The 22,107-nt window shown below is 36.1% G+C and overlaps 1 protein-coding gene across 4 annotated transcripts in view; it reads left to right on the forward strand.

Annotated features, from left to right (window-relative positions):
• The window catches only part of znf385d (zinc finger protein 385D), a 134,290-nt gene that overhangs the window by 66,733 nt on the left and 45,450 nt on the right, over nt 1-22,107 (forward strand). For 3 of the 4 annotated variants that reach the window (XM_079836767.1, XM_079836766.1, XM_079836765.1), the window contains exons 3-4: nt 2,833-2,940; nt 20,268-20,430. In XM_079836767.1, the coding sequence (XP_079692893.1) occupies nt 2,833-2,940; nt 20,268-20,430 (271 nt within the window). The remainder of the gene's footprint in view (nt 1-2,832; nt 2,941-20,267; nt 20,431-22,107) is intronic. The other variant, XM_079836768.1, reaches the window with a different exon arrangement.

The following is a 22,107-nucleotide window of genomic DNA, read 5'->3' on the forward strand; positions in this document are numbered from 1 at the left end:
TTTTATTTTAATTTTTTTATAAATAAATTAGACAGACAGACAATGAATAGAATGATAAGTGCTATTCTCGATCGGTCAGGTGTTGCTGGAAGAGATGTGTCTTTAGACGTTTTTTGAAAATGGCTACAGACTCGGCCGCATGAATTGAGCTAGGCAGGTCATTCTACCAGGTGGGAACAGTCCAGGAAAAGCTCAGTGACAGCGATTTCATGCCTCTTTGGTATGGCACCACAAGGCGTCGTTCACTGGCAGAACGCAAGTTCCTGGAGGGTGTGTAAGTCTGAACGAGCGAGTTTAGGTATATTGGTGCAGAGCCAGTGGATGTTTTGAAGGCGAGCACCAGTGCCTTGAATTTAATGCGAGCGGCTATTGGTAGCCAGTGCAGACTGATGAGGAGAGGCGTCACGTGTGCTCTCTTCGGCTCACTAAAGACCAACCTCGCCGCTGCATTCTGGATCAGTTGCAATGGTTTGATAGTGCATGCCGGAAGGCCCGCTAGAAGAGCATTGCAGTAGTCCAGTCTGGAGAGAACAAGAGCTTGTACCAGTAGTTGTGTGGCATGATCTGATAGGAAGGGTCTAATCTTCCAAATGTTGAATAGTGCAAATCTGCAGGACCGGGTTGTTGCAGTAATGTGGTCAGTGAATTTTAGCTGATCATCAATCACAACCCCAAGGTTCCTGGCTGTCCTGGACGGAGTTATGGTTGATGATCCTAGCTGAATGGAGAGATTGGGGTGAAGTGCTGGTTTGGCTGAGACCACAAGTAGTTCTGTCTTTGCAAGGTTGAGTTGCAGGTGATGTTCCTTCATCCAGGCAGAAATGTCTGTTAGGCAGGCAGCGATACGAACACCAACCGATGGATCATCAGGTTGAAATGAGAAGTAGAGTTGAGTGTCATCGGCATAGCAGTGACAGGAAAAGCCATGTTTCTGAATGACCGATCCCAATGATGACATGTAGATGGAGAAGAGAAGTGGTCCAAGCACTGAGTCCTGGGGAACGCCAGTAGCTAGATGATGTGACTTAGACACTTCTCCACTCCATGACACCCTGAAGGACCTACCTGAGAGGTAAGACTTGAACCACTGGAGAGCGGTTCCTGAGATGCCCATCTTCATGAGAGTTGCCAGGAGGATCTGGTGATTAACTGTGTCAAAAGCAGCAGACAAATCCAGTAAGATAAGTACTGTGGATTTGGATATATGTATAATTGTACCCTAAGGACCTTTAAAGGTACAGTTATACGTTTTGTTCCCCAAGGAACAAAATTGTACCTCCACTGTACCTTTTTTTCTGAGAGTGTAATGATTTATTTTTAAGTATACCACAGGGCTGTTGAATGCTTGAATCTGATTGGTTGATGAACGTTCAAGGTGTGCAGTTATTTTCAGGGAAACGCACGGCTAAAGTAGTTCCAGCATGTTTTGGCCGCATAACAGTTCCATATCACTCCACCAAATGATTTTAGTTATTGCAAATGTCTTTACAGCCGTCAACAGCAAAAGAACCAAAACACACAACGACACTGACCAAGCAAATAAATATAGTAAACAATAGGATAAAAACGACTAATTATGTCCATGTTTTTTGCCACAAAATTACGTTTTATACACAGACACACACTCGCACAGACACGTGTTGTCAGCGCTGCTCTGATGATTTTAACAGTAAAATAGTTTAGCAACTTAAAAGCTACATGACATTTCTCACTAGAGAAGGAATAACGGCGCTGTTCTTGAAGCAGATAAACTTACAGTTTCACTATTAGAGACGCTGGAGCTGAACACTGAGAGACACACACACTCAGGTCATTCACACACTTAATCTCTCTCTCTCTCTCTCTCTCTAATAACTGCATTAATATCTGTATTAATAACTGCATTAGTCTTCATATCAATGGCTCAAGACTCCATTACGAGCTCTAAAATGACGTTTTGGAATTATCAATGGAAGCTTGGGATGAGATGCGTAAAAATTTTGTGCGTTTTAAGGTCAAAAACCTGACAAATGTCTTGAAATGCAACATCTGAACAATGTTTTGAGGTGGTAAACCGTAAGTGGAATAATTGACTCTTGGGCTGTTAAATTATTAGAACAACGCCATTACTACCTCAGGTGTGCATTATTTTCTAATAATTCAACGGCTCTTTGTCAGTTATTCTTTACTTAAAGTACTAAGATAAATTAAAAAAAAAGATTTTTTTAAAACTCCCATTCTGATTCCTTAACAATTCTTAAATAAATAAAATGTAATACAAATTGGGTGTTTGTGTAGGCCTTTATTTACATCATTTAGTTTTCAATAAAAGATAAACAGCAAGGTTTTTTTTACAGTAAAGCTCTAAATGTGCATGTTTAACCAAGCATTGAAATAGTAAGTTCAATCTACTTAATCTTTTTTGTCTTCCCAAAGAAAGTAGAGAAGCCAAGGCTGATCAGTTGTTCGTAACTTAATTTCAGAGACCTTTCTGAGTGTATCATTTTGATTTGGGTTCTCATGAAATCCTCAGTGGAGGTTGTTTTGCCCTCCTCTTTCCCGCCGTGTTGATTGAAGTGTGTGTGTGTGTGTGTGTGTGTGTGTGTGTGTGTGTGTGTGTGTGTGTGTGTGTGTGTGTGTGTGTGTGTGTGTGTGTGTGTGTGTGTGTGTGTGTGTGAAATTGCGTTGGCCTTTAACGTGTTCCAGACGTTCGCTCCACAACCACATGTCGAGTTTCTGCTGAAGCCCTCGAGGGCGAGGTTTTTATCGCGCCGTCCGATGGGTAACAGAGTTGACATTCAGCGCCGCTGGGGTGAATGAGGCTAATAAAACCGTTCTCTCTCCCTTCCTCAGATGGACCAGGTTCAGAAAGCTGTTTTACATCACACGTTCAGCGCTTCGGCCTCGTCTAAAAGGAAAGCGGTGTCGTGCGGCGTGTGCCATCTGAGGTTTAACTCGCAGGTGAGTGGAAGAGGCCGGGACTCTGATATTCACACATAAAGCCACAAGGGCGTAGATTTGGTTTGAACATTGGGGGGGTTCAACGTTGGTATGCTGCCTGTTTTTTTTTTTTTTATGTGTATTGTTATTGGATAATGTATTTCTTACTATCTATCTATCTATCTATCTATCTATCTATCTATCTATCTATCTATCTATCTATCTATCTATCTATCTATCTATCTATCTATCTATCTATCTATCTATCTATCTATCTATCTATCTATCTATCTATCTATCTATCTATCTATCTATCTATCTATCTATCTATCTATCTATCTATCTATCTATCTACATGCTTTAACTAATTACAAATTCAACATATAGGGCCTACAAATATGAAAGAGTCAACATTTAGACATTTATTTTAAGATTTTTACATTCCACCTAAATGCATTTTAATTTTTGAACGGGAAACACATCAGCTCTTGAACAACTGTAAATCATTGATAATTAGACACTATTGAAAAATGAACTAGCAAAACAGACGGCTGATTTGGTAACTTGTTATACTGATAGTTATAGTTAAATACATTGCAATGGATTAGCTAGCTAAAATATAGCTTAAAAAGTATTCTTAAAAGTACATAACTTAAAAGTATTCACACAAGCTGGACTGTTTTCCTCATTCAATTAATTTGATTCACAAACTGATTCTGATTCGATTTCATTTCATTTTAGTATATTTCTGTTATACATTTCACTTACAAGAAAAAAATTGTCTCTCTCTGCCAATGCTGTAAATTATACAGGACAGTGTTTCAGACTGATTGCCTTTTATTAACCGCATTCATTAAACAAGCCGGTTCATAAAGAGTCATTTATTTTGAGAATCGAACTTCATTAATTCTGTTGTATATGTGCTTGATTCACTAAAAAGAACCAGCTCATACGAGTCATTTGTTTTGAATCGGACTACACTGGTCGTGCTTTGTGTGTTTAATTCACTAAAAAGAACCAGCTCATACGAGTCATTTGTTGGGAATCAAACCACTGGTCGTGCTGTATGTGTTTGATTCACTAAAAAGAACCAGCTCATACGAGTCATTTGTTGTGAATCAGACTACACTGGTTATGCTGTATGTGTTTGATTCACTAAAACGAACCAGCTCATACGAGTCATTTGTTGGGAATCAAACCACTGGTCGTGCTGTATGTGTGTGATTCACTAAAAATAACCAGCTCATACGAGTAATTTGTTGTGAATCAATCTACACTGGTTACGCTGTATGTGTTTGATTCACTAAAAAGAACCAGCTCATACGAGTCATTTGTTGTGAATCAGACTACACTGGTCATGCTGTGTGTGTTTGATTCACTAAAACGAACCAGCTCATACGAGTTATTTGTTGTGAATCAATCTACACTGGTCATGCTGTGTGTGTTTGATTCACTAAAAAGAACCAGCTCATACGAGTCATTTGTTGTGAATCAGACTACATTGGTTATTCTGTATGCGTTTAATTCACTAAAAAGAACCAGCTCATACGAGTCATTTGTTGGAAATCAAACCACTGGTCGTGCTGTATGTGTGTGATTCACTAAAAATAACCAGCTCATACGAGTCATTTGTTGTGAATCAATCTACACTGGTTACGCTGTATGTGTTTGATTCACTAAAAAGAACCAGCTCATACGAGTCATTTGTTGTGAATCAATCTACACTGGTCATGCTGTGTGTGTTTGATTCACTAAAAAGAACCAGCTCATACGAGTCATTTGTTGTGAATCAGACTACATTGGTTATTCTGTATGCGTTTAATTCACTAAAAAGAACCAGCTCATACGAGTCATTTGTTGTGAATCAGACTACACTGGTTATGCTGTATGTGTTTAATTCACTAAAAAGAACCAGCTCATACGAGTCATTTGTTGGGAATCAAACCACTGGTCGTGCTGTATGTGTGTGATTCACTAAAAATAACCAGCTCATACGAGTAATTTGTTGTGAATCAATCTACACTGGTTACGCTGTATGTGTTTGATTCACTAAAAAGAACCAGCTCATACGAGTCATTTGTTGTGAATCAGACTACACTGGTCATGCTGTGTGTGTTTGATTCACTAAAAAGAACCAGCTCATACGAGTCATTTGTTGGAAATCAAACAGCTGGTCGTGCTGTATGTGTGTGATTCACTAAAAATAACCAGCTCATACGAGTCATTTGTTGTGAATCAATCTACACTGGTTACGCTGTATGTGTTTGATTCACTAAAAAGAACCAGCTCATACGAGTCATTTGTTGTGAATCAATCTACACTGGTCATGCTGTGTGTGTTTGATTCACTAAAAAGAACCAGCTCATACGAGTCATTTGTTGTGAATCAGACTACATTGGTTATTCTGTATGCGTTTAATTCACTAAAAAGAACCAGCTCATACGAGTCATTTGTTGTGAATCAGACTACACTGGTTATGCTGTATGTGTTTAATTCACTAAAAAGAACCAGCTCATACTAGTCATTTGTTGGGAATCAAACCACTGGTCGTGCTGTATGTGTGTGATTCACTAAAAATAACCAGCTCATACGAGTCATTTGTTGTGAATCAATCTACACTGGTTACGCTGTATGTGTTTGATTCACTAAAAAGAACTAGCTCATACGAGTCATTTGTTGTGAATCAGACTACACTGGTCATGCTGTGTGTGTTTGATTCACTAAAACGAACCAGCTCATACGAGTTATTTGTTGTGAATCAATCTACACTGGTCATGCTGTGTGTGTTTGATTCACTAAAAAGAACCAGCTCATACGAGTCATTTGTTGTGAATCAGACTACATTGGTTATTCTGTATGCGTTTAATTCACTAAAAAGAACCAGCTCATACGAGTCATTTGTTGGGAATCAAACCACTGGTCGTGCTGTATGTGTGTGATTCACTAAAAATAACCAGCTCATACGAGTCATTTGTTGTGAATCAATCTACACTGGTTACGCTGTATGTGTTTGATTCACTAAAAAGAACCAGCTCATACGAGTCATTTGTTGTGAATCAATCTACACTGGTCATGCTGTGTGTGTTTGATTCACTAAAAAGAACCAGCTCATACGAGTCATTTGTTGTGAATCAGACTACATTGGTTATTCTGTATGCGTTTAATTCACTAAAAAGAACCAGCTCATACGAGTCATTTGTTGTGAATCAGACTACACTGGTTATGCTGTATGTGTTTAATTCACTAAAAAGAACCAGCTCATACGAGTCATTTGTTGGGAATCAAACCACTGGTCGTGCTGTATGTGTGTGATTCACTAAAAAGAACCAGCTCATACGAGTCATTTGTTGTGAATCAGACTACACTGGTTATGCTGTATGTGTGTGATTCACTAAAAATAACCAGCTCATAAGAGTCATTTGTTGTGAATCAATCTACACTGGTTACGCTGTATGTGTTTGATTCACTAAAAAGAACCAGCTCATACGAGTCATTTGTTGTGAATCAGACTACACTGGTCATGCTGTGTGTGTTTGATTCTCTAAAACAAACCAGCTCATACGAGTCATTTGTTGTGAATCAAACCACTGGTCGTGCTGTGTGTGTTTGATTCACTAAAAAGAACTAGCTCATACGAGTCATTTGTTGTGAATCAAACTACACTGGTCACATTGTGTGTGTTTGATTCACTATAAAGAATAATTTTGTGATAGTGATGTTTTTTTAAGAACACAGTAGTTTCATGAATTGTACCACACTGGATGTGCATTGTTTTTCATTTATGAGAAAGAATCGATTCAGAAGAGTCATTTGTTTTGGGAATCAATATGTGTACCCTACTGTAAATACAAGGCTCTAAAGTTCATTCTATGAGAGTGACTTTGAAATGGCCAAGAGGACAATTTTATTTTTCGTCCGTCATCCATCTTGTCATTTTCAATTCAGGAGAACGTCTGCCTGTGTGCCGCGCTTTTATCAGAGGTATTTAATCCAAATAGGATTATTTAAAAACAGCATTGCCCATATCCTCTCTATTAGGTGCTCATTTACGCTGTCACTGTCAGATATTGAGCTGTAATATCCGCACTGAGGCCTATCGAACTGTAATCACAGCTCATTATGGGCATCCATCAGAACCGTGTGACAGGAGGAAGGGGCGGGGCTGCGGTTGACCAATCACACCTCCTGTAGCTCTCCAGTAGCCAATCACAGAGAGCGCCTGGGAGAGATTATGCATTCAAATCACGCCGCGTACACAGCAAGACCTCATTATCATTGGTCGTTTGTGCTCCAGCTTCCAATCAGCTCCAATCTGAGCCGGGAAGCCTTTATGCGGCACATTTTCAAGAATTAAAATGGCTTCTGGAGAGTTACAGAGTCCAGCCAGGCGTTCTGGGCGACTTTTGAAACGGACATTTGGTTTTCCTATCGCCACAGGTCTATTTGAATACGAGACACTTGGTTATGGATTCTTCTTTGTGTATGAATTATAAATACAGTTTATAATGGCTGGGGAGAGAAAACCCAGTTAGTTGCTGAAGTGCTTTAGCTCGGCGTCTGCCAAACACAGACTGTGCTCTAATCTGCTTTTGCTGTGATTGATTGATGGCGTCCCGGGTGTCTGTCTTAGTTAAAGGCTCAGCCTCACACTGGCTGGTGTTTAATGCACACCTTTTGTGCTTTTGTGGTGTTTTTTATAAATAAATTATCATTTATAATATTTCATATTTATTATTTATAATAATTGTACCTTTTTATATTTGTTTTATTTGGATTTATTTATTTAGTTATTATTTTATTTTTATTTTTTTACTTGCTGGACCTTAGCATATGTAAGTTACTCTATTATTAATATAACAATTTATTTTACAATTATTTATCATTTATAATATTTTAATTTCTAGTTCATAATAGATTATATTTGTAAATATTTATTATGTATAATGTTATCTTTTTAGATTTGTATCAATTTATTATTTACTATTATTTATTAAAATGTTAAACTTGCTGGACCTTAGCATGTGTAAGTTACTCTATTTTTATTATTTATTTATTTATTTTACAATTATTTATAATTTATAATATTTTTAAATTCTAGTTTATAATATATTATATTTGTGAATATGTATTATGTATAATGATGTTATCTTTTCATATTTTATTTGTATTTATTTAATATTTACTATTATTTATATATTTTTTAACTTGCTGCTTTTTGTATTTGTTTTGTTTGTATTTATTTATTATTTTTAATATTATTATTATTATTTTATTTTTTTTTACTTGCTGGACCTTAGCATGTTTAAGTTACTCGATTAAAATTATTATGAATCCCCCCCAATTATTTATAATTTATAATATTTATTTATAATATTTTTGATTTCTAGTTTATAATATATTATATTTGTAAATATTTATTATGTATATTGTTATCTTTTTATATTTGTATTTATTTAATTATTTGTTTAATAATTTATTTTTTGTCTGTTGCTCTATTCTTATTTGTATTATTATTATTTTTTTTACAATTATTTATATTTTATAATATTAATTTATAAAAATTTCAAATTATAGTTTATAAAATATTATATTTGTAAGTATTTATTATGTATAATAATGTTACCTTTAAAAAAAACTATTTATTATTATTATTATTATTATTATTATTATTATTATTATTATTATTATTATTATTATTTAAAATCTTGCTGGACATTAGCATGTCTTTTCATATTTGTTTTATTTATTATTTAAGATTTGTTTAATTGTTTGTTTAATTTATGTTTTATTGCTGGCATGTGTCTGTTACTCTATTTTCCATTTTTTATCATTTATCATAATTTATAATAATTTATAATATTTTTAAATTATGGTTTATAAAATATTATATTTGTAAGTATTTATGTACAATAGTGCTACCTTTTCATATTTGTTTTATTTGCATGACCTTAGCATCTATTAAAAACATTTTTACAACTTTTTACAATATTTTTAATTGATATTTTATATTTGTAACTTTATTTATAACTAGTTCTAGACCCTAGTATGTTCTTAACAATTAATTATTTATAATATTAATTAATAATATTGTATTATTTTTTTGTAACGATTTTTTTTAATAACTTACTGGCATCTGTGTATGTTTTTTTTTAATCATATTTGTAACGTAATCCACTGAAGAGGCAAGTATTTTGGACCCAAGTGCAGTTTATTCCAAAATGTCAACATAAAGATGAACATAAATCAAAACATAAAACAAGGACTTGGCAAAACAAATTATAAAGAGACTTTACTATAACAAAACTCACCGACAGTGGTTACAACCACAATAACAGACGCTTAAATAAACAGACTAATGACAAGACAAGTGACACTTGTGAACAGTGATTACACAATTAACTCCAGAGTTTCTGGTCTGACATTTGTAATTTTATTGTAAAAAAAAATTGAGAAAGATTTCAAGTTGTATTGGAAGGATGTTCTTTTCGGCTTGTATGACCTCAACAGAACTAAGTCTAGGCCTAATGAAACTTTCATTATTAATCTCATTATTCTCTTGGCAAAATTTTACATTCATAAATGTAAGTTTGCGCATTCCAAAACATCTTTTATTGCTTTTAACATTGAGGTCAAGCAATATATCAACACGATAAAGTATTCTCTTAATCAAAAGGCAACAAAAACTGTGAAGGTGTGTAAGCAATTTGATATATTTATTGTAAGTCTGTACTTCCCCTGGTTGTATATGTTGTGAGTCTTTTATTTATTTTTTGTTTATGTTAAAAAAACTAAAAAAAAAACTTGCAATGTTGGAAACTGCACAATGTTATTTTTATGTGTGTATGCTCATGTTAACTGTGCAATTTTTGAATAAAAAAATAAAAAAAATAAAAATAAAATTACACAATGAAACTGACATGACACAACACAAGATTAGATTAGATTAGATTAGATTCAACTTTATTGTCATTACACAAGTACAAGTACAAGGCAACGAAATGCAGTTTAGGTCTAACCAGAAGTGCAATAGCAGCAAGTGCAGGATATACAATGGTTGCGTAAGTGCAGGACATAAAAATGTTCTGAATATATATAAATATGTATAAGTAGAGAGATGGTTATTACTATAAGTAGAACTGAATTTACAGATGAATATATACAGTGAATAAATATACAGATGGCTATTACTATAAACAGAATTTACAGGTGAATATGTACTATGAATATAATATACAGATGGCTATTACTATAAACAGAATTTACAGGTGAATATGTACTATGAATATAATATACAGATGGCTATTACTATAAACAGAATTTACAGGTGAATATGTACTATGAATATAATATACAGATGGCTATTACTATAAACAGAATTTACAGGTGACTATGTACTATGAATAAATATACAGACAGTTATTACTTGAACAGAATTTTACAGTTAGAGGTATACAATAATATGTTAGGCTAATATGAGGAATATAGCAGTGGATTAAGTTAGTACAATAAATTATGGACAGAGCTATCCGAAAGAAAGTGTAAAAGTGCAGTGGAAAGTGGTTGCATATTCCAGTTAGAAGTACGGTGCAAAATGCAAATGTAAACATTGTTACTGTAAATACAGTCGGCAGTGCAATGAGATCACATGAGGACATGGGAGTCACATGACAAGACCAGGAAACAAGACATTGAACATTGAACATGATAAACTAAAAACATAACCAAGAACAATGAATATGAACCAACACCAAAACACCCTGCGACAATATTAATGTGTAATATTGTAAAATTATTTATAATTTTTGTGACATTTTATACGATTTATTTATTGATTGAATTAATTATAGTATCAGCGTCTTGTTGCTCACATGAATATGAGGCACTTGGTTATGGATTCTTCTGTGCGTATGAATTATAAATACAGTTGGGGAGAGAGAAAAGTGCTTTATCTCGGCTCCTGCCAAACCCAGGCCGTGCTGTAATCTGTGTCCGCAGTGATTGATGGACGGCTGGTTTCACCATGTCCCACTGCAGGTGTCCATCTTAGTTAAAGGCTCAGGCGGGACGGACTTCCTCCTTGCTCTCGCCATCACGGTGGCAGCTCTTGCGTGTCGTGCGTTTAATGAATGCTTGATTGCGGCGCAGATTGCACATGACATTTATCTGTGTCACTGCATTCTCCCCTGTGATTGGCCGACACAACAAATAGCTGGAAGGTGTCGAGAAACATCCATTTCTCTCGGTGTTAAAGCTATTTTCATAACACTATCTCGCTCAAATGATGTGTTACTTACAAACCACCGCAATATAAATCCATATGATTATGATCCATATCCCGCACTGCTATTTGTACAGATACAATATATCAAAAGAAGTCTGATCTGTCACAGCGTCTTATTGCTTTTCATAAGGTTTATATCTGCCCTTCATGTCTTTATGAAATTACCTCTCTGGCAATCGAGCTGGGATTGTGAAGAAATACATCATGAGAGGAATGTTAGCATGAAATATGATGTCTGCGAAATACTGCACTGAACGCTTACCAAACGCCACATCTGAGTACATTTAGTAATGTTTTACTAAGACACACAGACTAGCACATAAAGGATGCTACAGGAGACTGGAATCTGTGTGCAAAGAGAAAATAATGCAAAATACAGTTTTATGGCCAGTAATAAATGTTTATTAATTGTTTTATAACTCCTTATCTATAATATGTTTAAATGTAATTATTAAATTAAATATGATTATCTATCATTATTATTATTTATTTTATTTTATTCTTTAAACTTGCTACCCACTGAACAATAATGCAAAATCACAGTTTTATGGCCAGTATTAAATATTTATTCATTGTTTTTAACGATTTACAACATATTTAAATGTAATTATTAAATTACATTTTTTTATTAAATTTTTTTTTTTTTTTTTTTACTTACACCCCAATGAACAATAATGCAAAATATTTTATGGCCAGTAATAAATATGTAAATATGTAAATATTTGATAATAAACCATATGTTCAACCAAAAAAAAACGTATATGTTTTCATTTATTGAAGGATCATTGTAGCTGATGATTATAATAATAATAAACAGAGCAAAATAATAATGATTGTTTAATACCATATACCGTAAAACCGTGATATATTTTCTGAGACGATTATCATACCGTAAAAATCTCATACCGTTACAACCCTAGCACTAATTTATACTCTTAAGGTGCTAATATATACTCTTAAAGGTCCCATGGCATGAAATTTTCATTTTATGAGGTTTTTCAACATTAATATGAGTTCCCCTAGCCTGAATATTGTCCCCAAGTGGATAGAAATGTTGATCGGTGTAAAACCGAGTTCTGGCTGTCTCTCTCTGCCTTTGAGAAAATGACAGGCCAGACGAGCCAATCCTGAAGTCTCCTGGTTTGACGTCCAAGCAGGAACGGTTTCCTCCCTTTCCTCCACCCAGAGAATCTGCCACGCCCATGCAAACGCTCGAGAGATCATGGGTTGTGAACGAGTGAATGCTGGCAGTTTCTCAGTGTTTGGATGTACAAATGAAAACAGAAGTCTTTCTTCAGTTCCTTCTGATCTGTGATCAGTGATTTCTGATGTGTAGCTAATTATTTATTATTCGTGCACACACTACGGCTTCTCTCTCTCCCGACAGAACAGTGTTTTCGTGTTTTCTATCTTGTGAGTCAGTGTTTTTGTACGTCCTCGTCGTGTCTATCTGTTCTTAAATGTGCATACAGTCATGAGTTTCTGCTTAACATCGGCAGAGCCACATCTTTAGAGATAAACCTCACGCACGCCGAAGCTCGGCCTTCAACATCCCCGACCCCCAGTACTGCATCTGGCCCACAGCGGAGGCACCAAACGCGGCGCGAGATTAAGCAGAAGATTAAGAGATTAAGCAGAAGGAGGGTAAGCGTGAGGGTATCCGGCTAGACTAGCCAGCTTTCCCCACAATAAACTGATATGGTACTGATATGTACTCTTAAGGTACTGATATGTACTCTTAAGGTACTGATATGTACTCTTAAGGTGCTAATATGTACTCTTAAGGTACTAATATGTACTCTTAAGGTACTGATATATACTCTTAAGGTACTAATATGTACTCTTAAGGTACTAATATGTACTCTTAAGGTAATATGTACTCTTAAGGTACTAATATATACTCTTAAGGTGCTAATATGTACTCTTAAGGTACTAATATATACTCTTAAGGTGCTAATATGTACTCTTAAGGTACTAATATATACTCTTAAGGTGCTAATATGTACTCTTAAGGTACTAATATGTACTCTTATGTGGCGTTCACACCGGACGCGATTCGCGCGAATAATTCGCGCTAATCGCGCGAAGGTGGACGCGTGTACATTTTGAGTTTACTCGCGCGAATCGCGCGTGAAATTCGCGCGAATCGCGTGTGACATTCACTGCACAACAGATGCGAATTCGCGTCATGGGCGGGGCTTCCGCCAGCAGCTCGTCTCGTTGAGAAATTGCTGACATGGGCTGTGTTTACATGTCTTTTTTTTGTTCATATCTACTGTTAATGTGTGACAAAACGTAGTTTTAAGACTTTTTCAGTCGATAATGTAGTTGTTTAAAGCTCAAATCTGTGGTTTATTTACATAAACAGTGCCTATTTGAACATTTTATCTGCCGTTGTCGGAGCTGTGAGCTCCAGCGGACAGCGCGCTCAGCGCACGTGAAAGCCGGCGAGGGCAACCTTTCCTCGGCCAGTCCTTCTGCCGTCTCCCGCTGGCTCTGATGTCTCTGTGGTGTGTCTCGAGCTATAATTCGTCTTGTAACGGCCGATCTTTGGTCTCATGGATCTATAATTTGTTCCCTGGCAAATCGTTTAGGCTGAGGGCAAAGATAAGTTTCATTACTTTATATTTTTAGGCTATAACTGTACGTTGCAGTTGTAACGTTAGCCTACTAGCACTGACTTTGAATGTTTGACTGCATTGTTGCTTTGTTTCATGTATAGCTTGTTATACATTACTGATACTTTTGTATTATTGATCATACATAAACTTGCATTTAACAAAAAGAGACTGGGTTGTGTTTCATGTAATTTAATGTTATCACAGTGATAATCATATTGTCTGAACCAGATATCAATATACAGATTTTCTCTTCATTGTTGTCACTACTAGAGCAAGCTCCTGATTGGTTAACGCGGCGCGAAATATCCGCCAAAGTTCAGATTTTTCAACTTGAGCGTTTCGCGCGATTCACGCGATTCGCGCGAATCGCGCGTTCAAAACGCTCAAGTCGCGTCCTTCTCGCCGCCTCAATCGCGCGAATCGCGCGAATCTCGCCGCCTCATTCGCGCGAATCGCGCCGCAGAATGCCATTTCGCGTCTCTGCATTGACTTAACATGTAAATCACTCGCGCGAATCGCGCGAATCGCGTCCGGTGTGAACGCACCATTAAGGTGCTAATATGTACTCTTAAGGTACTAATATGTACTCTTAAGGTACTAATATATACTCTTAAGGTGCTAATATGTACTCTTAAGGTACTAATATGTACTCTTAAGGTACTAATATGTACTCTTAAGGTACTAATATGTACTCTTAAGGTACTAACATGTACTCTTAAGGTACTAATATGTACTCTTAAGGTACTGATATGTACTCTTAAGGTACTAATATGTACTCTTAAGGTGCTAATATATACTCTTAAGGTACTAATATGTACTCTTAAGGTACTAATATGTACTCTTAAGGTACTAATATGTACTCTTAAGGTACTAACATGTACTCTTAAGGTACTAACATGTACTCTTAAGGTACTAATATGTACTCTTAAGGTACTAATATGTACTCTTAAGGTACTAACATGTACTCTTAAGGTACTAATATGTACTCTTAAGGTACTAATATGTACTCTTAAGGTACTAATATGTACTCTTAAGGTACTAATATGTACTCTTAAGGTACTAATATGTACTCTTAAGGTACTAACATGTACTCTTAAGGTACTAATATGTACTCTTAAGGTACTGATATGTACTCTTAAGGTACTAATATGTACTCTTAAGGTGCTAATATATACTCTTAAGGTGCTAATATGTACTCTTAAGGTACTAATATATACTCTTAAGGTGCTAATATGTACTCTTAAGGTACTGATATGTACTCTTAAGGTACTGATATGTACTCTTAAGGTACTAATATGTACTCTTAAGGTGCTAATATATACTCTTAAGGTACTGATATGTACTCTTAAGGTACTAATATGTACTCTTAAGGTACTAATATGTACTCTTAAGCTACTAATATGTACTCTTAAGGTACTAATATGTACTCTTAAGGTACTGATATGTTCTCTTAAGGTACTAATATGTACTCTTAAGGTACTGATATGTTCTCTTAAGGTACTAATATATACTCGTAAGGTACTAATATATACTCTTAAGGTGCTATTATATACTCTTAAGGTGCTAATATATACTCTTAAAGGTCCCATGGCATGGCATTTTTCTATTATTTTATAGTGTTTCCTGAGGTGTACTTATATTGTTAGTATGATTTTTACATCATAAAATGTCATAATTTAGAAATAAAAGGCATTTTTTCTATACTGCTGTTTGCCCTGTGGCTGAATACCCTGTTTCAAGAGGCGTGTCTGCTGTGAGACTTCAGTAAAAACGCCCACTGTTGTGATTGGCTGACATCTTTGCATTTGAAATGAGCGGAGGGGGCGTAGTTTAACGAGGCACGAGCTGCTGCCAGAGAGACGGATGGACCTGAGTTCACTTCTCATCAGTTCTCTCAGCATGTCTCAGTTCAGGGTGAACTGTTGTAGTTACTAGAATATACTTCAGGTTATTAGTTTATTTCTAGTCGGAGGGACTGTCACTCATGTCAGAAAGTTAGTAACTTTAATAAATTATGGATCAGCGCTGACTGGAGACGCGAACCGTTTAGAACGATTCAGTCCGATTTGGTGAACTGGTTCGGTTCACTAAAAAGAACCGATTCAAAAGAATGATTCATTCGCGAACCGGACATCACGGAGACGGAGCGATTGCTAACAAAGTTATTTATAGTAACTACTGAGTTATGAGAGCGCTGTCAGTCAGCGCGAGTTTATTGTGTTTGTATCTGATAGTTCTGAATAAACACGAGTCCCATTTACGCCGAGTCCGTCTTCATCATTATTCTACCAACTTTGTAACACATGCAATGTACCATTACAGCGAGATGAACGAGTTAGTAAGTGTTGAGTATAGCATTATTTCTAGATATGTTCCAATCATATGAAAAGCGTCAGTGACGCGCATTGAGTAACTTACACAGCGCAAACAAAGACACAACAGCAGTAATCGAATGTAATCCAGTTTATTGTGGGGATAGCTGGCTAGCCTAGCCCAGATATGTTCACGCTTACCCTCCTTCTGCTTAATCTCTTAATCTTCTGCTTAATCTCGCGCCGCGTTTGGTGCCTCCGCTGTGGGCCAGATGCAGTACTGGGGGTCGGGGATGTTGAAGGCCGAGCTTCGGCGTGCGTGAGGTTTATCTCTAAAGTTGTGGCTCTGCCGATGTTAAGCAGAAACTCCCGACTGTATGCACATTTAAGAACAGATAGACACGACGAGGACGTACAAAAACACTGACTCACAAGATAGAAAAGACGAAAACACCGTTCTGTCGGGAGAGAGAGAAGCCGCAGTGTGTGCACGAATAATAAATAATGAGCTACACATCAGAAATCACTGATCACAGATCAGAAGGAACTGAAGAAAGACTTCTGTTTTCATTTGTACATCCAAACACTGAGAAATTGCCAGCATTCACTCGTTCACAACCCATGATCTCTCGAGCGTTTGCATGGGCGTGGCAGATTCTCTGGGTGGAGGAAAGGGAGGAAACCGTTCCTGCTTGGACGTCAAACCAGGAGACTTCAGGATTGGCTCGTCTGGCCTGTCATTTTCTCAAAGGCAGAGAGAGACAGCCAGAACTCGGTTTTACACCGATCAACATTTCTATCCACTTGGGGACAATATTCAGGCTAGGGGAACTCATATTAATGTTGAAAAACCTCATAAAATGAAAATTTCATGCCATGGGACCTTTAAGGTGCTATTATATACTCTTAAGGTGCTAATATATACTCTTAAGGCCTGTTCACACCGGGACGATTTTCGCGCGCGTTTATCGCCGACGTTTAACGCCTCGTGACTAAACAATGGGCGCCAATGTGAGTGTTCACACCGACGCGTAAAACGCCAGGCGTAAAAGCGTCATTTTAAAAAAAACGCCTCAGGTTCGTTTTTTTATTTTGACGCGGCGCGTTAAAAACTGGCCGACCAATGAGATCGGCGCTTTTGTTCACGTGCCTGGAGCTGCTGAAGTGACAGTAAAACACGACTGGGTGGCGCTCAAGCACAAAATCGGTCTTGCCGAGCACACATTGATACGACGAAGAAGTAGTAAGTAGACAAAGAAGAAGATGGGCTGCTAATGCTGCTTGCCAGTTAGCAAAAAGTGTATGAATGGTTTTGCCATAGACATAATATATCTGTGGTTTTGGCAAGCACGTAAATACTGTCTCTCCTCTTCTTCTGTGTGACAAGCGAGTGTCAGAAGCGTAAGTGCCGCAGCACCACCTTGTGTACCGGGAGCGCATCGACTGAATGTGCACGTTCACTCGGCGCATCGCCAGTGGAAATCGCTTGGGTGTGAACACTCAAGACGCGCCGAAAAACGTCACGAAAAACGCTGGCGATAAGCGCGTGCGATATTCGTCTCGGTGTGTACAGGCCTTTAAGGTGCTAATATATACTCTTAAGGTACTAATATATACTCTTAAGGTACTAATATATACTCTTAAGGTACTAATATATACTCTTAAGGCGCTTTGGACTGGTGAGGTTGTCGTCGTCTGCTTTATTTATTCAAAGACGTGTTTGTCCGTCTCTTGGTCAGGAGAAACATGGGCAACTGAAAGACGTTGTGTATGGCCCGGTCCTACTGAGCCATAATAAATCTGGTGTGAAGGTGAACACAAGCGGCACAGAGCGCTTGTCGCTTCCTACATTGTGCCCGCGGATATTAAAAGATTTGTACCAAGTCAGCCTGGATGAGCTGGAAGTTTTATGTATGGGACTGTGTCACAGGGGATAATAACCTCACACACACACACACTCTCTCTGTCACACTCTTTATGCCACACCATTACTCAGAGACAAAACCTGATAGTGCCTACATAGGGAGCCGCCTTCTTAGGGAACATAGACATTCATAAAAATATCAGACTCCCATTGACAGCATATACTGAGCTTATAATGTTAAATAATGCATTAATACTGGGTTAAACAGTTGATTATTTAATTATATTATATATTGAAGTAGGTCTGTCAATCAACTGAAAATGATAGTCAAATTAATTACATAATATGCTGATGAGTTAATCATTAAGCAGGCACTAAATGCGGCGTGAATGTTTAATTGAAGTCATTGTCATTCTTTCCGTCTCCTTTATATGCAAATGAAGCTCATTATAGACGGCCCTGTATTCGCAGACGTCTGTGCTGTTTCACTGCTGCTAGATTACATTCAATCAATATTTATTGATATATTACATTATTGTTGCTGACATAAAATCAAGCTTTAGAAGTTGCTTCTTGAATTGCGTCAAACTAATTAGAAATGAATGCCTTGGGTTTAAAAAACACAAATTTAGTCACTTTTTAAAAAGCGTAATTAATGATTGTGTTAATAAATGTTATGTTGTGTGTTTGTCTGGGCCAGTGTTAAAGAGAAAAGTTACAAACACAGAAAATAAGCATAAAACATTTGTTTTATGTGATTATAATATACTGGTTATATATTTAATACAGGTAAATTAATATAATTGTAACCAATCATCCATTTAATAATGTACGTGTTTAGTGTCATTTGTTTTTGTGATGGGCAGATAAGTAAATTCAATAAATATGAAAAAATCTAATTAACAGTACTTTAACAGTACTATATGAATATATATATATATATATATATATATATATATATATATATATATATATATATATATATATATATATATATATATATATATATATATATATATATATATATATATATATATAATTCCCTATTTATTATATTTTTAAATGTAATTATTAAAATAAATATAATTATTATGTTTTTATATTTGTTTTGTTTTGTTTTGTTTTTTTGTTTCCCAATGAACAATAATGCAAAATCACAGCTTTATGGCTAGTAATAAATATTATATTATTTATTGTTTTATAATTCACACTTAAAAATATTTTTAAAATATAATTATTAAAATAAATAATTATTTATAATTTATAATAAAATTAAAATTGTATTTATTTATTTATATGTATATATACATAATAATGCAAAATGCAGCTTTATGGTCAGAAATAAATATTTATGAATTGTTTTATAATTCACAATGTATATACAATGTTTAAATGTAATTATTCAAATAAATATAATTACTTATGATTATTGTGATTTTTAAAAACATTAAAATATTTTTTTAATTGTATTTATTATTTAATTTGATGTATTTATTATTAATACATTTTTTTCTAACTTAATTCCTAATGAACAATAATGCAAAAAACAGCTTTATGGCCAGTAATTATTATTTAATAATTGTTTTATAATTCACAATTTATAATATTTTTTAAGTACTTATTAAAGGGGGGGGGGGGTGAAATGCTGTTTCATATATATATATATATATATATATATATATATATATATATATATATATATATATATATATATATATATATATATATATATATATATATATATATATATATATATATATATATATATATATATTAATTTATATATATATATATATATTAATTTATATATATATATATATATATAATTTATATATATATTAATTTTTTTTTACTCCCAAGTGAACAGTAAAGCATCCTAGGTGAATTATGTTTGTTTCCGTTCCATTTTTCCGTGTCATTGTACAGCACGTCTGTTAAAATGCTGCATAGGTCCACAGTTCATTACGTTTGGAGCAGATCCAGAGAGTCAACACATATTGTACAGCGTCTCTGTGCTTTACCTGTGTAAGATTCACAAATCATGCAGGTGTTCTCACACGAGAGCTCATTTCACTGGTGTGCGCTGAAGATGTCCGCCGTGTCGCTCTCACAGACGGCTGTCGACTGAATGTGAGCGTGCCACATTGCAGAGCCGCTTCCAGCAGCTTGTTTGCTCATCACGGCTCAGAGCTGCTCTGCCCTGTCTGATGTTGCTAACACCTGGTCCGGGCTGGCCCTCTCCACGGGTTGGCCTGTTTTCTGTTTCCTAGAGCCAGGCGTTGGCCCACTACAAAGGCACCAAACACGCCAAGAAGCTGAAATCCTTGGACGCGCCGAAATCCCTGAAACACAAGAGTTCCCCGGTCAGCAGGGAAAATGCCAACAAGGAGCCTCCGAAGAGCCTTTCTCCCTCGGCCAACCCTGACAGAAGAGGTAAGAGTGTGGTCTCATCTCATCACTGTTACTGCTGCTTGTGCTAGCTTGAATAAACCCTAAACATTAGACTGTCTGCGACAAACATAACTGATGTGGCTTGAAGCAAATGCGATGTTTCTTTTCAAAGCGAGCATTGCTTTTTTAATCATAGTGTAACGAATGTCCACTGAAGGCAAGATGAAGTGCAGTTTATTTCAAATAAAACAATATAAACAAAGACCTCACTTGAAACATTAACTTGACCCAAAAAAGCCAATCGGAACATGACACATGAACAGGGGAAGCCATAGACTGTAGTCACCCGTAGGTTTTCTGAAGAGCATTTTTGAAGCAAAAAAAATGGCCGGAGCTGGCCGTCGCCATCTTGGCAGCGCGTCACTCCAGGATAACCAAAAATGGGCAAAGAGGCGGGACGAGGGTGGAGGCAGAGAGCAGACAAATTGCTAGTTTGTCAATCTATCTGTCACTCAAAGTGACCACGCCCTTAATTATGCAGAACTTTAAAGCAGCACTAGGTAACTTTTCAACCTTTATAATATATTTTCAAGACTCTTGTGATGATGCATCGACTTTCAATAGGTTGAATGACACGTCTGCCATAGCCTGACGGGGTCTGTATCGTTTTTAATCGTACTTTTAAACTTCGGGTTTCGGGTAGTAACCCGAGAACAAAAAGAACTACAAAATTCGACCGCTTTACGGCATATACGTCACTTCCACCACCACCCCCACTTCCTTAAATTCGGACGTGCGAGAAAAACTATCATTTGTTTGCCGAATGTTATAGTCATGGCCGAAGCAGCACAGAAAAATAAGAAAGCAAAGGTTTTGTCGGAGGAAAGCAAAAAGAGGAAACGAGAAAGTGATGGGATTAAAGGCAGGAGGATCAACATTGGGCAGCGTTTGCTCGTTGGCGTGAGCTGAATGAGGATGGGCTACATTCTTGCAAGTAAATACGTAAGACGTACAAAATCATATTTTAGGATACCTAACATGTCTGTGATATTGGTTTATTTGTCTTGCCTCAAGCTATAATGCAAATCAATTTTTGAGATTCAGAGATTCAGAATTCAGAGATTGATAATGATTGACGGAGATTGGGTGGATTGTTACCATTATAGGCTTGTGTTTACACCAGTGTTCATTTCGTTGACAAATATTTTTCGTCATAATTTTCGTCAACGACCTTTTTTCACTGCCAAAAACGAGACGATAACTAAATCAAAACTAGTGTTGGATGACAAAAACTAAGACAAAAATCAACTGTCATTTTTGTCAACAAATAAAAACAAGAGGAAAATGTTAGGGAGGGTCGATTAGGGAAGAGATCCAGTCAGAACTGATGTCCTGTGTAACAGATGCACAGATTTGATCTGAACTGATCTAACCGCTGGAAAACACGGCTCATCCCCAATCCAGCTCCAGAGCGGCTCACAATCAATAACACACATTTATGACAGGCAATTGTTTATGAACTAATGCTGATGAATAATAACAATGTTTACTTTACGATGTTTATATATTAATATGTTTTAGACGGTTGTAACAATGCATATTTTATCTCCTGAACTTGAATGAGCTCCTGCAACTGCAATAGTAAGGCGCAGACATTTCAAAATAAGAGTCCCGGCGTATTTCGAGCTTGTTTATAATTAAAAGTCACGCATTATATAT

Source organism: Gobio gobio (assembly GCF_949357685.1).
Source record: "Gobio gobio genome assembly, chromosome: 15".
Taxonomy (NCBI): Eukaryota; Metazoa; Chordata; class Actinopteri; order Cypriniformes; family Gobionidae; genus Gobio; species Gobio gobio.